General features: G+C 40.4%; 1 protein-coding gene across 3 annotated transcripts in view; it reads right to left on the bottom strand.

Moving 5' to 3' along the window:
• The window catches only part of NPEPPS (aminopeptidase puromycin sensitive), a 178,791-nt gene that overhangs the window by 86,724 nt on the left and 77,067 nt on the right, over positions 1-15,000 (bottom strand). For all 3 annotated transcript variants that reach the window (XM_085875639.1, XM_085875640.1, XM_085875641.1), the window contains exons 8-10: positions 7,043-7,243; positions 3,694-3,790; positions 3,540-3,573 (exon numbers count right to left, since the gene is read on the bottom strand). In XM_085875639.1, the coding sequence (XP_085731765.1) occupies positions 3,540-3,573; positions 3,694-3,790; positions 7,043-7,243 (332 nt within the window). The remainder of the gene's footprint in view (positions 1-3,539; positions 3,574-3,693; positions 3,791-7,042; positions 7,244-15,000) is intronic.

Below are 15,000 nucleotides of genomic sequence, written 5' to 3'. Positions count from 1 at the left end.
AAATGTAGCTGGTCACGCACGTTGAACATCACCAACGATGGCAGCATGACAATCCAGGGCAGAGTGAGATGGAGCATTTTTTTGTTTGTTTCATTTTTATTCCAAAACATACCAAATTTTCGGTACTCATCGGGGGAAAAAAAAGTGTCAAATGATTAATGCAGATATCCCCCCCCCCCCCCAAAAAAAAGGATAACTGGACTAATTATTATTTGGTTACTTCACCTTGTGTTTCACAAAGCACAGATGACCAAACTACCTACAGGTCAGGTCAGGTCAGGTATGGGAGCATGTGCCAGAACAGCACGTCGCTGCATCCACTTTCCGCCGGTACTCCAGGGGCCTCCGTCTGGCCATCCCCCAGGCAGATGCCAGGCCCATCCCCATCTCCTTGAGATGATGGTCAACCTGTTGCAACCATGAGGCACGTGGTCGACCCACTGACCTCCTCCACTCATGAGACTCCCTCGCTGAGAGAATCTGGTGAGCAGGATCAGAGTCAGGAAAACGAGCCACATGTCCATACAGCCGCAACTGACGCTCACGGACTATGCAGGTAACAAATCTCATCCGAGTCTCTCTCAGCAACCGCTCGTTGGACACAAAATCCGACCAGCAATAGCCAAGGATTCTCCGAAGAGACCTGGTACCAAAGGAATTAAGTCTCCGTCTCAGATCCTTGGTCAGAGTCCAAGTCTCGCACTCATAGAGCAAGACTGGAAGTACCAAGGACCTGAAGACTCGGACTTTCGTCCTCCCGCACAGGTACCGGCAGCGCCACACCCCATGATCCAGTGAATCCATGACTCCCCAGGCCCGACCCAGACGTCTATTGACCTCTGACTCGCAGCCAGCAGACATGAATATCACTGCCAAGGTAAGTGAATCTCTCCACGACCTCAACATCCTCACCACAAACAGACACAGACAGGACAGCAGCATCCAAGATGTCACCGAAAGCCTGGATCTTAGTTTTGACCCAAGAAACCCGTAATCCCAACGGCTCCGACTCCTCATTCAGCACACCTCGAGGGCCCCCAAGAGGATGTCTAAAGTCTCCGCAAAGATTACTGCATCATCTGCAAAGTCAAGGTCCGAGATCTTGACATTCCCAAATGACGCACCGCAACTTGATCTCTCCGACATCCTCCCTAGAATCCAGTCCATACAAGTGCTGAAAAGTGTGGGGGCAAGTACACATCCCTGACGAACTCCAGTAACAACTGGAAATAAGTCAGAGATGGTACCACCACACTTCACAGCACTCTCAGTACCAGAGTAGAGTTCAGACAACAGATCGATCAGTTTTGGTGGCACTCCACAAAGACCAAGAATCCTCCAGAGGACATCCCGATTCACTGAATCGAACGCTTTACAGAGATCAACATAGGCTGCAAGTAGCCCCTGCCGAAACTCTCGTCTGCGTTCGGTGAGGACACGAAGTGCAAGGATAGGTCAATCGTTGACCTCTTTGGTGTAAAGCCTGACTGCTCTGGACGCTGGTGCTCAAGCAGATGGTGGCGAACCCTATCGAGAATTATCCGAGCAAAGACCTTGCCGGGCACTGAGAGCAGCGTCACCTCTCGGTAGTTGTTGCAGTCTTGGCGATCACCCTTCCCTTTCCAGAGAAGGACAACAAGGCCCCTCTTCCAGTCAGTTGGGATGATGCCTGTGTTCCAGGCAGAGCACAAAACTGCATGCAACGACACGAGTGCAGCATTTCCACCAGCCTTGAGAAGTTCAGCATGGATGCCACAGATCCCTGGAGCTTTGCCCCGTTTCAACTGGTTCACCGCAGCCCGTGTTTCCACAAGCGTAGGTGGACCACAGTTGATTCGAGGGTCAGCAACAGGGATTGTAACACCCTTGACGTCCAACTCGACAGTTGGGGGATCAGCCTGGTACAACCGCTCAAAGTAACCGGCCCAGCGGGCCTTCACTTCAGACTCCTCTGTCAAGAGCCTACCACTCTCTGCTCGAACTGTAGTGCTCCGAGGGATGGGCTTGGATGAACGTAATGCGCGAATTCCCCTGTAAGCGGGACGAGAATCACCTGTCCACAGGTGATGCTCTACCCCTCACAGATTCCTCGCACATAGGCCTCCTTGTCCACCCTCAGTGCACGTACAGTTTTACGCCTCAGCTCCCTGAACAGCTCAGCTCTGCCATTCAGCCTGGCCCTGCGACTCTGGTCAATGGTATCCAGTGTCCCTTGAGAGACAAAATTCTTCTTTGCCCTGCGGTGAGCTCCAAGGCATCCACCGGCAACATCAAGGACGGTGGTCTTGAAGGCGCTCCACAACTCTTCAGGACCCCCCAAAGCACCCAGACCCCCCCCCAAGTGTCCACTCAGCCTGTTCGCAAACTCCTCAGCTACTCTCTCATCCCTGAGCTTGGCAACATCCAGTCTCAGCTGGGATGGTACCATTCTCCAGGATTTAAGGTGCAGCTTTAGAGTTGCTACAACAAGCCTGTGGTCAGTATTGAGGAACTGAGCACTCCGGTAGACCCTGCAGTTCTGGATCATCCTCCAACGACCGTCAATGAGGACATGGTCAATCTCCTTTGCCACACCGCCAGCGTTGGAATACCAAGTCCAGCGATGAGCTTGTGGGCGCTGAAACCATGAACCAGCCACCCTAAGTCCATGACTTCTTGCAAAGTCAAGGAACTTAGTGCTATTCTGGTTCATAGTTCCTGACCCATGGGGACCAACACACACCTCATAACCGTCCCTACCTACCTACAAATTATATTATTACCTACAAATTATATTATTGACCTCTCCACAATCCACCCCATCCCCAACACAAAATGAATAAACTGTATTTGCATTTCTATGACGAGTTTTACGAGCCTTTCACACAACATATAATTTATGCTTCATCCTGCAATGACGCAATCACCGTGACAAATTAGCAAAAACATACAAACACACAAGCCTGTGAATGATCCAATCACAAAGAACGCAGGCAGAGTGGTGAATGAAAGATGAGACGACGACAAACTTGATGACCTCTGAAACAAGACAGTTTTATCTTTGTCCATCATTAATATTTGCTCCAACGACCAATATATGCATTCACCCAAGACCAACCCATGAGGCCTTAGGGCCTTCACTTTCATCCCGAGCAATCACATTACTATGCACATCAGCTCTGAACTTGGATAGAACACAACCACCCAATGTACTCTCAGCACAACTTGCAGGTATAAATACAGCACAAAGCACTTAAATTTACATTTAAAAAAACAACAACAATGAAAAACAAACAAACCGGGCACAGTTGGTTCACTGGCAAAAGGAAAGGATACAAGACATCAAAGATACACATCAAGGTAAGAATGTGTGACATTAAAGACAAACTAGTTTCAAGTTGGAGTTCCACAAGCAGGAACACTGCACGACCAATTTGAAGCCAAGTCACTTGCATTGTGCACAATGTAGGAATTTGAAATACGCAAGCCTTTCGGATCATAACGGGAATCACAAATCATCGTGAATCGATATTATCGAACGGAAGGATGCTAAAATTCACCTGTAAGTAACCAGTCCCCAGTTTTCCATAGCACCTGCATTGCACACAACACATCAGATAATGCTTTGGCTACAAGAATAAATATGTTGCACCGAAGCCAAACTTCAAACAGATGTTTTAAAAATGTCACCAACAGCTGTTACACATTGTCAACCTGCTGCAAAATCAGAGATGGCGATGAGGTCTATTTTGGGAAGAGGGTATGGAACGTTGAAATATTCTTTGTAGAAAGGCAAGGTCTTGCTGGCAACCTGAAAAGAAACAACAAAAAACCCCAAAAAACACAAATTGCCACTGTTAAGCACAATGATACACTTCACTCTGAAAATATAATGGTGAACCTACCGTTTGCATTTGTGTTTCTCCCCCCTCCGAATTGCCATACACATCGGTATGAAATTCACAGTTTAGAAAATGTTTTTCAATTGATAATTTTTTACAAAAGCACATTTAAACAGCCAAATTGATCATCTTCATGGGATGAAAGTGAGAAGAAAGTGGGAAGTGGGAAAAGATAACAAGTTAAAAATCAGGAAAAGTTACTGTCTGAAAAATACAGAATGAAACGGTCTGTCTGCCTGTTGGACCACGATACATTCAATCGTTACTTATCCAATCTCAACCAATCTTCACAGGAGTATGAAGGGTCACACGGTGGAGGTTGTAGCAATTTCATTTGCCCCCGTCCCCAAAAGTATTTTCTGCCTTGGGTGAAATCCGTGTTAGAGTGTATAGATATATTATCGTGGCATTTTTCCAAGGCCACTTCGATAACAAAAGTAACTGGAAGGGCACTCAGTAGAGTGCATACCTCTACCACACAATGTCTGATCCAGTCGAACATATCAGGTTCAATAAATTTGTGAAATATCATGATATATATTGTTTCTGGCCCCAGCTCTCGATGGTGAAGATGTATTAAAAATAAAATCTCTCACATTAAAAATAATAATAATAATCTCACGTCCGAATCTGGATTCGGATCTTCACCAAAACCGAATAAACTGTCCTTGTCACATACTCAACACAACTCGTTCACCAAGTTTCATCCAAATCCATCCACAACTTTTTGAGATATCGAGCTTTATGTATATCGTTTTAGCCCCATCTCTCAATGGTGAAAAATCGATCAAAAATTTATCAGATCTTCACTAAAATTGAATCGCTTCTTCCTCGTCATATACCCAACATGTCCACCAAACTTCATGCGAATCCATCCAAAACTTTTTGAGATATCCTGCACACAAACAGCCAAAACAAACAAAAAACAAAGACAGACAGGAGTGAAAACATAACCACCTTCCATCAAAAAATGTGTATGATTACCTTTTTAAACGGTTGCTCTTGCTGTTTAACACGAAACTGAAAGAGTGAAAACCCTATACTCTTGAAGCATTATATTCTTATTTCACTCCCAACAAACTAATAGACCTGAGCCTTGATCGACAATAATCTACACTCAGTGTACAAAACATGAGGAACATCTTCCTGATATCGAGTTGCACGCCCTTTTGCCCTCAGGACAGCCTCAATTCGTCAGGGCATGAACTCCACAAGGTGTTGAAAGAGTTCCACCGGATGTTGGCCCGTGTTGACTCCGAAGCTTCCCACAGTTGTGTCACGTTGGCTGATAGTGGATCTCTACTCCGAAGAGCTCGTTCCATCTCATCCCACAGATGCTCAGTTGGATTGAGATCTGGTGACGGGGCAGGCCACTGCAGTAAGCTGAATTCACCGTCATGTTCGTGGAACCATTCCTGGACAATCCAAGCCTAGTGGCATGGGGCATTATCCTGCTGAAGAAATCCATTCACAGATGGATACACCACTGCCATGAAGGGATGTCCTTGATTGGCAATGATGTTCAGATATCCTGTGGCATTCAAATGTTACTCCACTTTTATCAAGGGGCCCAGTGTGTGCCATGAAAACACCCCATACAATCACACCATCACACCGCCACTACCCACCCACCTGCAATGTTGACACACGGCATATGATGGATGCATGCACTCATGTGGTTTTCTCCATCTTCAAGTCCTCCCATCAGTGTGAAACATCAGGAACCAGGATTCATTTTTCCAATCCTCCAGTGTCCCGTATTTTCGCTCCTTCGACCACTGCAATCACAGGTTCTTGTTTTTTGCTGAAAGAAGTGAATCTCTGTATGGTCATCGGCTGCCATACCCCCTTCATGTTAAGGTATGACGAGTTGTGTTTTTGTGGGTCTTTCAGCATCAATGTTGTACTGGACTGTCAGTTGACTAACTCGAGCCCATCTGTTGCTCTGCACAATTCGTGTCAGCCTTCTTTAGCCTCTTTCATCAAAAACCCAGCAGCGTTGCAATTCTTGACACACTCAAACTAGTGCACCTGAAACCAACTTCCATACCCCATTCAAAGGCACTTAAAAGCCTTCATCTTGCCTATTCGCCCTCTGAATGGCATGCACACAACCACAATCAATGTCTCAATCGACACAAGGCTTAAAAATCCTTCTTTAACCAGTCTCCTCCCCTTCATCGACACTGACTGAAGTAGACTTAACAGGTGCAATCAAATCAAGGATCATAGCTTTCACCTGATCAGTCCATTTCATGGAAAGAGCAGATGTTCCTCATGTTTTCTACACGGAGTGTACATACCCCTGAGGATAACAACACACCTCTTCCTGCTGCTCCTGCAGGGAGCGGGTGTTCTCGTTAATTTAATCAGGAAAAGTTGGTGCGTGAAGAATGCTGTTTAGAATGAAACTAGGAATGTATTAAAATTTGTTTCGTCATCCATAACATTTAAACTAGAACCTTGCTCAGGAGAGCCCATACTTCCGCCAGGCTGAACCATTTATGTTTTGTATCCCACTGATAAGCTAAAATCTGAATCCAGATCTCAATCAAAATCGAAATCGGCTTGTTCCTGTCACCTACCCAAATTATCCACCAAGTTATGTCATCACCCGTCCACAACTTTTTGAGATATCATGCGATATATAATTTTGGATCCCTCTCTTAATGGAAAACAATCACTCCAATAAAAACAAAAACAAAATTCAACTCGGATACAGCTCGTCACCAAAATCAAATCAATTTGTCCTTGCCACACACCCACAACCTGTCCAACAAATTTCGTCCAAATCCTCAATAACTTTTTGAGATAGCCTGCTTACAGACAAACAGACAGACAGACAGACAGACAAAACAAAACTTCATCGTACACGATATGCAACATTGAATCAGTTTGACCCAAAGTCACTCAATCACTTATCAACATGGTCACAAATTTACCCTTCCCTGATTTGCATGAACCAGCAAATCAAATATCTGGTGATACTTTGTTACCAGTATTTTTTTCAGCTTCCCAAGTATTGTTACTTGGCAACACAATCCCCCCCCTCCATCCACCCCTTTTTTTACAGGTAATAAAATATTCTAATGGGAGGGTCCAGTGGGAAGGTAATGTGACATTGTTAAAGGGAGGTAAAGTTGCTCCTCATGAGTGCAAACCTCAAGGGCAAACCTGCCCTGCTCAGACTTCCCCAATGGTGTGTACACTCGCACAAGCACGCCATCTCGTGAGACTGTCTCCACAAACTCGAAGTCACCCACGACGAAGGCAAGCAGGTAGGTGGACATAACTGGTGTGCATGCAAACTCGACCTCCACGAGCTCGGGGTGTTCAGTGCTCGCTTTGCGGCTGATTACATTCTGCAAAACAAACACCATCAATGAGAAGGTAAAACCTCTTCTAGACTCATTTGTGATGATGGGCTTACTCTTGTCTGAAATGGTTTGGTCGCAAGATTTTTTTTTTTTCTTTAAAATCTTTTTTTTTTAAATCATGATCTAAATTCTGAACAAACAAATAAAAATGAATCAGTATGGAATCAAAATAATTACTTACAATGCATGACGTAAACCAATGAGATGGTGCACAAACTATCAAGAAACTGGACAAAAGGACACCACAAATCAACCTTCTGACTTTACCAATGAAAATCATGAAAGTGTTTATTCATTCTTTTCACCACTTGCGGTGTCACGCCTGGTGCTCCTTGGCAATATTTACAAAGTATGTATGCAATTTCCTTTTGACGTATAATGGGTTAATCAACAACTCTTTGGGCAACTGCGTGCACACAACTCCAGAATCTGGTTCTGGTAATCAATCAGCTGCAAGTCACAATCGGTGTTGAGATTCAAAATAAAGCCCTTTAAAGGAGCTTGGGATTCAAACACTCCACAGCCATTTTGGAGCACTTGATTAGATTGAAAATTATTAACATTGGGCCTCTTGGGCAACATAAATCCGAAGGTGGACGGAGGTTATGCATTTACCCCCGTTTTTCTGTGTTTGTGACCAGGATATCTCAAAACGTTCTGAACAGATTGGGACGAAACTTTGTGGACAGGTTGGGTGTGTGACGAGGACAAACAGATTCCATTTTGAGAAAGATTTAGATACAGATCCGGCCAAAATGTAAACTGTTCAGCCTGGCGGAGATACGCGCTCTCCTGAGTGCCATTCTCGTTTTCAGTTCTACTTTGGTGACTTTTTTTTAATCTATCTATATATTACTAAAACTCTCATCATGTATGTATGTATGTATGTTCCCAAAAACAGCCAAAACGGTACACGATAGCGCAAAAATTTAGGGCCACCTTACTCACCATTCTCCTGTGGTGTGCAGTATCAAGTTTCGTTGAAATCAGGCAACGAAAAAAAATATTAAAAAATCAATTCCCGATTCAGTCAAGTACTCTTTCGGGAGTATTTCATCAATGCAAACAACCTCAGCGGAAGAGTTCGCTGGAGCCATCTTTTTTTTTTTTTTTTTTTTTTCATCAACCGCTGTCATAACAGGAACCCAACAGGTTCATGGGTCGTCTCGTTACTCTTGTATATTACTAAAACTCTCATCTTGTATATGTATATGTATATATATATATATATATATATATATATATATATATATATATATATATATATATATACACACATATGTATGTATGCATGTATGTATGCATGTATGTATGTTCCCGAAATACAGCCAAAACGGAACATGATAGCGCAAAAATTTTAGGGCCACCTTACTCACCATTCTCCCACGGTGTGCAGGATCAAGTTTCGTTGAAATCAGGCAACGAAAAAAAATATTAAAAAATCAATTCCCGATTCAGTCAAGTACTCTTTCGGGAGTATTTCATCAATGCAAACAACCTCAGCGGAAGAGTTCGCTGGAGCCATCTTTTTTTTTTTTTTTTTTTTTTTTTTCATCAACCGCTGTCATAACAGGAACCCAACAGGTTCATGGGTCGTCTCGTTACTCTTGTATATTACTAAAACTCTCATCTTGTATATGTATATGTATATATATATATATATATATATATATATATATATATACATATATATATATATATATATATATGTATATATATATATATACATATGTATGCATGCATGTATGTATGCATGTATGTATGTATGTTCCCGAAATACAGCCAAAACGGAACATGATAGCGCAAAAATTTTAGGGCCACCTTACTCACCATTCTCCTGCGGTGTGCAGGATCAAGTTTCGTTCAAATCGGACAACACAAAAAAATTAACAAATCAATTCCCGATTCAGTCAAGCACTCTTTCAGGTGTATTTGTTGAATGCAAACAACCTCAGTGGTATTGTTCGCTGGAGCTATCTTTTTATTTTTTCTTGAAATGATTTATTTTAAAATCTCAAACATTTAGTATAGACAAAGAACGATTTATTTTTAAGCATGAAATTTTTTGACAGTCTGGCACCCTGCCCTACTCACCAAACTCTCTTCCCATGGTATCCAAGGCCATCTCCACTCGTGGCTCACAAACTTCCTCTCCTGTCGCAGTCAACGTGTGGCCCTAAATGGAGTTCTTTCATCCCCTCTTCCTGTCCAGGTTAGAGTTCCTCAAGGCAGCGTTCTGGGCCCTGTTCTTTTTCTGGTTTTCATCAATGATCTCTCCGACTCTCTGGAAAATCCTCTATATCTCTTTGCTGATGACTCCACCCTTTGCCGTACCATCGGTCATCCCTCAGACCGGCAAGCAGCAGCTTCTTCGCTCACTGCAGATCTGGATAAAATCACAAACTGGTCCAACACGTGGAACATGTCTTTCAATCCGGACAAATCTCACTCTCACTATGTCTCTTCGAAAGGACCGTTGAGAAAACCCACACCCATCCACTTTCTCAACAATCCTCTGGAAGAAGTCCTTTCTTTCAAGCTTCTGGGTCTCACTATCTACCATGACCTTTCCTGAGAAAGCACATTTCAAACCTCACATCCAAAGTCAGTCGCTGACTGGGAATCCTCCATCGTGCAAAGTCCTTCCTCGGCCCTCCTGACCACTTACAAAGCTTTTGTCTGCAGCCTGATGGAGTACTGCTCTCCCCTCTGGGCTGGTGCTCCTGCCTCCCACCTTTCTCGGCTTCACGCTGTAGAAACCAGGGCATTTCGGATCATTGGCATCTCCCGCAATGAGGCTGTCTTTGGGCCTCTCACTCTCTCACCGCAGGTTGGTTGGTGGTCTTTCTGTCTTCTGCCGTCTCCTCTCCAGCCTTGCCCCCCTGCTCTCTCTGCGATTTGTCCCCACCACATTTTCTCAGGGCGGTCAAGGTCAGCCAACAACCCCCTTCTGGTAAAACTACCAAAATCACGAATCACTGCTCACCTTCACTCTTTCATTCCTCTTTTTTCCTGCCTTTGGAATAAACTCCCTCTCTATTCTTTCCCATTCTTCCCTCCAGGCTTTCCAAACAGCTGTTCACCACCACCTATCATCCCCCATCCAAATCCTCGATTTTTTCTACCCCCGATAAGCCACCCAAACCCACTTCCTTCAAATTCCCTGCTTTCCTTCCTGAAAGTCCCTGTAATGTCCATCTTCTATTCCCCATGTTCACCCGTCCCATCCCTCTCCCTTCCACAGATCTCCTAATGTCTGCTCCCCACTGTTTTGTCCCTCCCAGTCCCGCCCCTCTTGTCTAATGCCCCCCTTGATGTGCGTTGTGTGTTAGCTCTCACATGAGCCTCGACAAGGTATACAAAAAAAAAAAAAAAAAAAAAAAAAAAAAAAAAAATCGCCATTTTGTTCTAATACTTCCGTGTTCATTAATAAATAAAATTGTGTTTAGAAGATTATGCACAATAATTTCTTCGACTTTCTTTTCTCCATTTTTTTTTCCACATTGACACGCAATATCAAGTTTCGTTTAAATCGGGCAACGAAAAAAACTTTAAAAATCAATTCCCGATTCAGTCAAGTACTCTTCGGGATTATTTGATCAATGCAAACAACCTCAGCGGTATAGTTCGCTGGAGCTATCTTTTTTTTCTTGAAATGTTTTTTTTTTTTTTTTTTTTTTTTTTTTTTTTTTTTTTTCATCAACCGCTGTTACAACGGGAACCCAAAGGGTTCACGGGTCGTCTAGTACTTCCTAAATATTTCCTCACACTTCTGAAAAAGAATCTCTTTTGATCAAGTATTTGAAAGTATTTAACATTTTTGGAATCACGTTTTTTTTCAATGACCTTCCATTTTGCATTATTTATGCATTTCGATTTCCAGATAATCAACATTCTTGTGTTGTCTGACCTCATTGAGAAATGTGGCACATTGGCAAAAAAAGTGCAAACAAGGGCACTTCAATCCAGAGCAATGTACAGTTATTGGTTCATCTTAGTTTTGTTGCAGTGAAATCTTTTGTTCATTCTCTGCAATACAATGGTCCTGAAGAGCAGAGAACAGTGCGTAGAATTTAAGTTTGACCTGCTTGGAGTTCCCATCTGAACTGAGAGCTCATGATGCTTGGAAATGAAGTTCAAAACACATATACTATATGGATTTGTTCATTATCCATTAATATCCTGACAATTCAAATTAAAATACTGTGATGTTTGTTCGTATCTTTGGTATGCATGCGATTTATGTACAAGCAACACTATGAGCTGGAGACTGACATTTAAAAATAATAATATTAATAATAAAAATAAAAATAAAAATAATATATCCATATTGTGATGGATTTGGAAATGTATCCCATGGGAGAGCATACATGGACAAGTAGGAGACCCGAGGACGAGTTATTTCAATAGCCTTGTGTAGGTAGACCTTTGCCCCTTATCTAAGGGTTTGGGGTGGCATGCGTTGAGGTTAGTTTGTATTTCCCCTTCCCCCTCTGCACCTTTCAGCACCCCATCCATCCACCCCCCGCTCCCCCACCCCTGCACAATTCAACAATCCCACCCCCAGCTACTTTGTACCCCCATCGTTCCGCTCCAAAAAATCCCCCTCTGTCTTTCTCAATCCCCCAATAGTTCCCTTCGCCAAACCTCAATTAAACAAGACCTCCTTCACCCCATCAGTCTTTCCTTCAACCCTGCAGCCAGTCGGTCTTCCCTCGGGCCGATCGGATTACCTTCACCGCATCGGACTTTGTCCCTTCTCACATGTATGTCTGTGGTATGAAGTGCAACGCTTTTCCCACACGTAATAAAGTGCGGCACATCATGCGCACTTGATACACTGGCATGTAGTACAGAGGACGTGTTGCATGCAGGGAGATGCCAGAGGGAGCCCACGATGCCTTTCGCGCACCAAGAGCAAGTTGGAGCTGTGTTGAAGTTCCCTCAGGAACAGCAGCAGTTTCCCACAAGTTGCATCGTGGGCTCACCCACATTGGATGTGGACCAATCTAAGAGAGGCTCACACGAGACAAGACGGGAGAAAGCTATGCTCTGTGAGGAGAAAGGACCGCGGAGTTGGTCCTCTTCAGTGTCCTAAAAGCTTGTTCTGAGAACCAGTGAGGAGGAAGAAGCCCAGGGTGTGTACGGGGAGAGCAGACTCAAAGCTTGTCCTGTGAGCAGGGCTGTAAAAAAAGTCCAGAATGCGGCATGGTTCATGTAGAGATGATGATGCAGAGCTTAAGCAGCTTGATGGGGATGGAACGCACCGGAAACAGTGTTCCTGTGAACTTTCCTCTGGAGGAAATGAAGATCCTTGTCGTTGGCAAACTGGGGGATGCCTCAAAATCAAAGAGGAATATGCCTGTTTGTTTGAGCTGCTGTCATGGGAGCACAGAACAGAAAGGCGCTCGTGTGCGAGCTGCTTGCCATGGGCATACCGGCGACGCCAAAGAGGACTTGCCCACTTGTTCTGGACACCTCAGCAACACAGCTACACACCCCCAGCCACTCCACTGCCCATCTTCCCCATCCCCCAGTATATTTGGATGATCACAGCCCCGTTGGGCTGTGTGAGGTGAGGGAAAGAGTTGACCCAACACTCCGTACTTTTTTTTCTTCTCAATTATTCTCGTCATCTTCCCCCTGGATTGAATGATGTCCATATGTCTTTTGTGGAAATAAGATTGCGTAAGAACATGTGGTAGGGTTAAAATTTGCTATTTTGTGCCTTTTGCCTTCAAGTATTCGCTTTTAAATGATTGCTTTCTTATGTGTGTGAAAATAAATAATTGTTGGTTGCCCTTTCAAATCTGTCTTAGTTGTTCTTTCCTTCACTGGTCTGACACAGTGTACAAGCATCGTGAGACAGAAAGTTATACTACACTTGATTTGCTCTGTTAGTCAGTGCTGCACTTATCTGTTCCACTCAGCAGCAGATTACCAGGTGCGGCACCGAGGGAGTGGCCTCCAGCAAGGTTGCTGTGCCAAAAGAAAGGTGTCACGGAAGCATCAAAGCGTAACCATGCAAGACTGGTAGGCTAAGTGAAGCGGCTACGGCTGTGAAAGAATTACAGCCCGTTGAACCGGAGTGATCTGTGGTCGGTGGCCTCAGGACCGGGTGTTTGGGAGAAACTCAAGTTATTCCCCTTGCAGCGTAGCTTCAACCCAGGGCTGTAAAAATGTCATTTTGTAACGTATGACGTTTCGCTTACGGTCCACAAGCCTTCTCAAGCATTGTAGACCGCAAGCGAAACGAAACATCATGTAAGGAGGACTCTCCTTCCTGTTTGTTAAAAAAATTGAAGGGGGGGGGGGAGAGCAGAGTTTACTCTGACTTTGTTCGAACTATTGGTTGGCTGGGCTGTGTCGCTGAACAATGTATTGTCCCAACTGCATCAATTCTTTGTCAATATATATATATATATATATATATATCAATATATATATATATATATATATATATCAATATATATATATATATATATATATATATATATATATATATATATATATATATATATATATATATATATATATATATATATATATATATATATATATATATATATATATATATATCAATATATATATATATATATATATCAATATATATCAATATATATATATATATATATATATATATATATATATATATATATATATATATATATATCAATAAAATATATACATATATATATATATATCAATAAAATATATACATATATATATATCAATAAAATATATACATATATATATATATATATATATATATATATATATATATATATCAATATATATATATATATATATATATATATATATATATATATATATATATATATCAATAAAATATATACATATATATATATATATATATATATATATATATATATATATATATATATATATATATATATATATATATATATATATATATATATATATATAAAATATATACATATATATATATATATATATATATATATATATATATCAATAAAATATATACATATATATATATATATATATCAATAAAATATATACATATATATATATATATATATATATATCAATAAAATATATACATATATATATATATATATATATATATATATCAATAAAATATATACATATATATATATATATATATATATATATATATCAATAAAATATATACATATATATATATATATATATATATCAATAAAATATATATATATATATATATATATATATCAATAAAATATATACATATATATATATATATATATATATATATATCAATAAAATATATACATATATATATATATATATATATATATATCAATAAAATATATACATATATATATATATATATATATATATATATATATATATATATATATATATATATCAATAAAATATATACATATATATATATATATATATATATATATATATATATATATATATATATATATATATATATATATATATATATATATATATCAATAAAATATATACATATATATATATATATATATATATATCAATAAAATATATACATATATATATATATATATATCAATAAAATATATATATATATATATATATATATATATATATATATATATCAATAAAATATATACATATATATATATATATATATATATATATATATATATATATATATATATATATATATATATATATATATATATATATATATATATATATATATATATATATATATATATATATAT

This window comes from Eptatretus burgeri, chromosome 3 (genome assembly GCF_056783735.1).
Source record: "Eptatretus burgeri isolate ZD-2024b chromosome 3, Ebu_testis_v1, whole genome shotgun sequence".
In the NCBI taxonomy this organism is placed as follows: Eukaryota; Metazoa; Chordata; class Myxini; order Myxiniformes; family Myxinidae; genus Eptatretus; species Eptatretus burgeri.
This window is presented reverse-complemented; position numbering and strand designations above follow the sequence as displayed.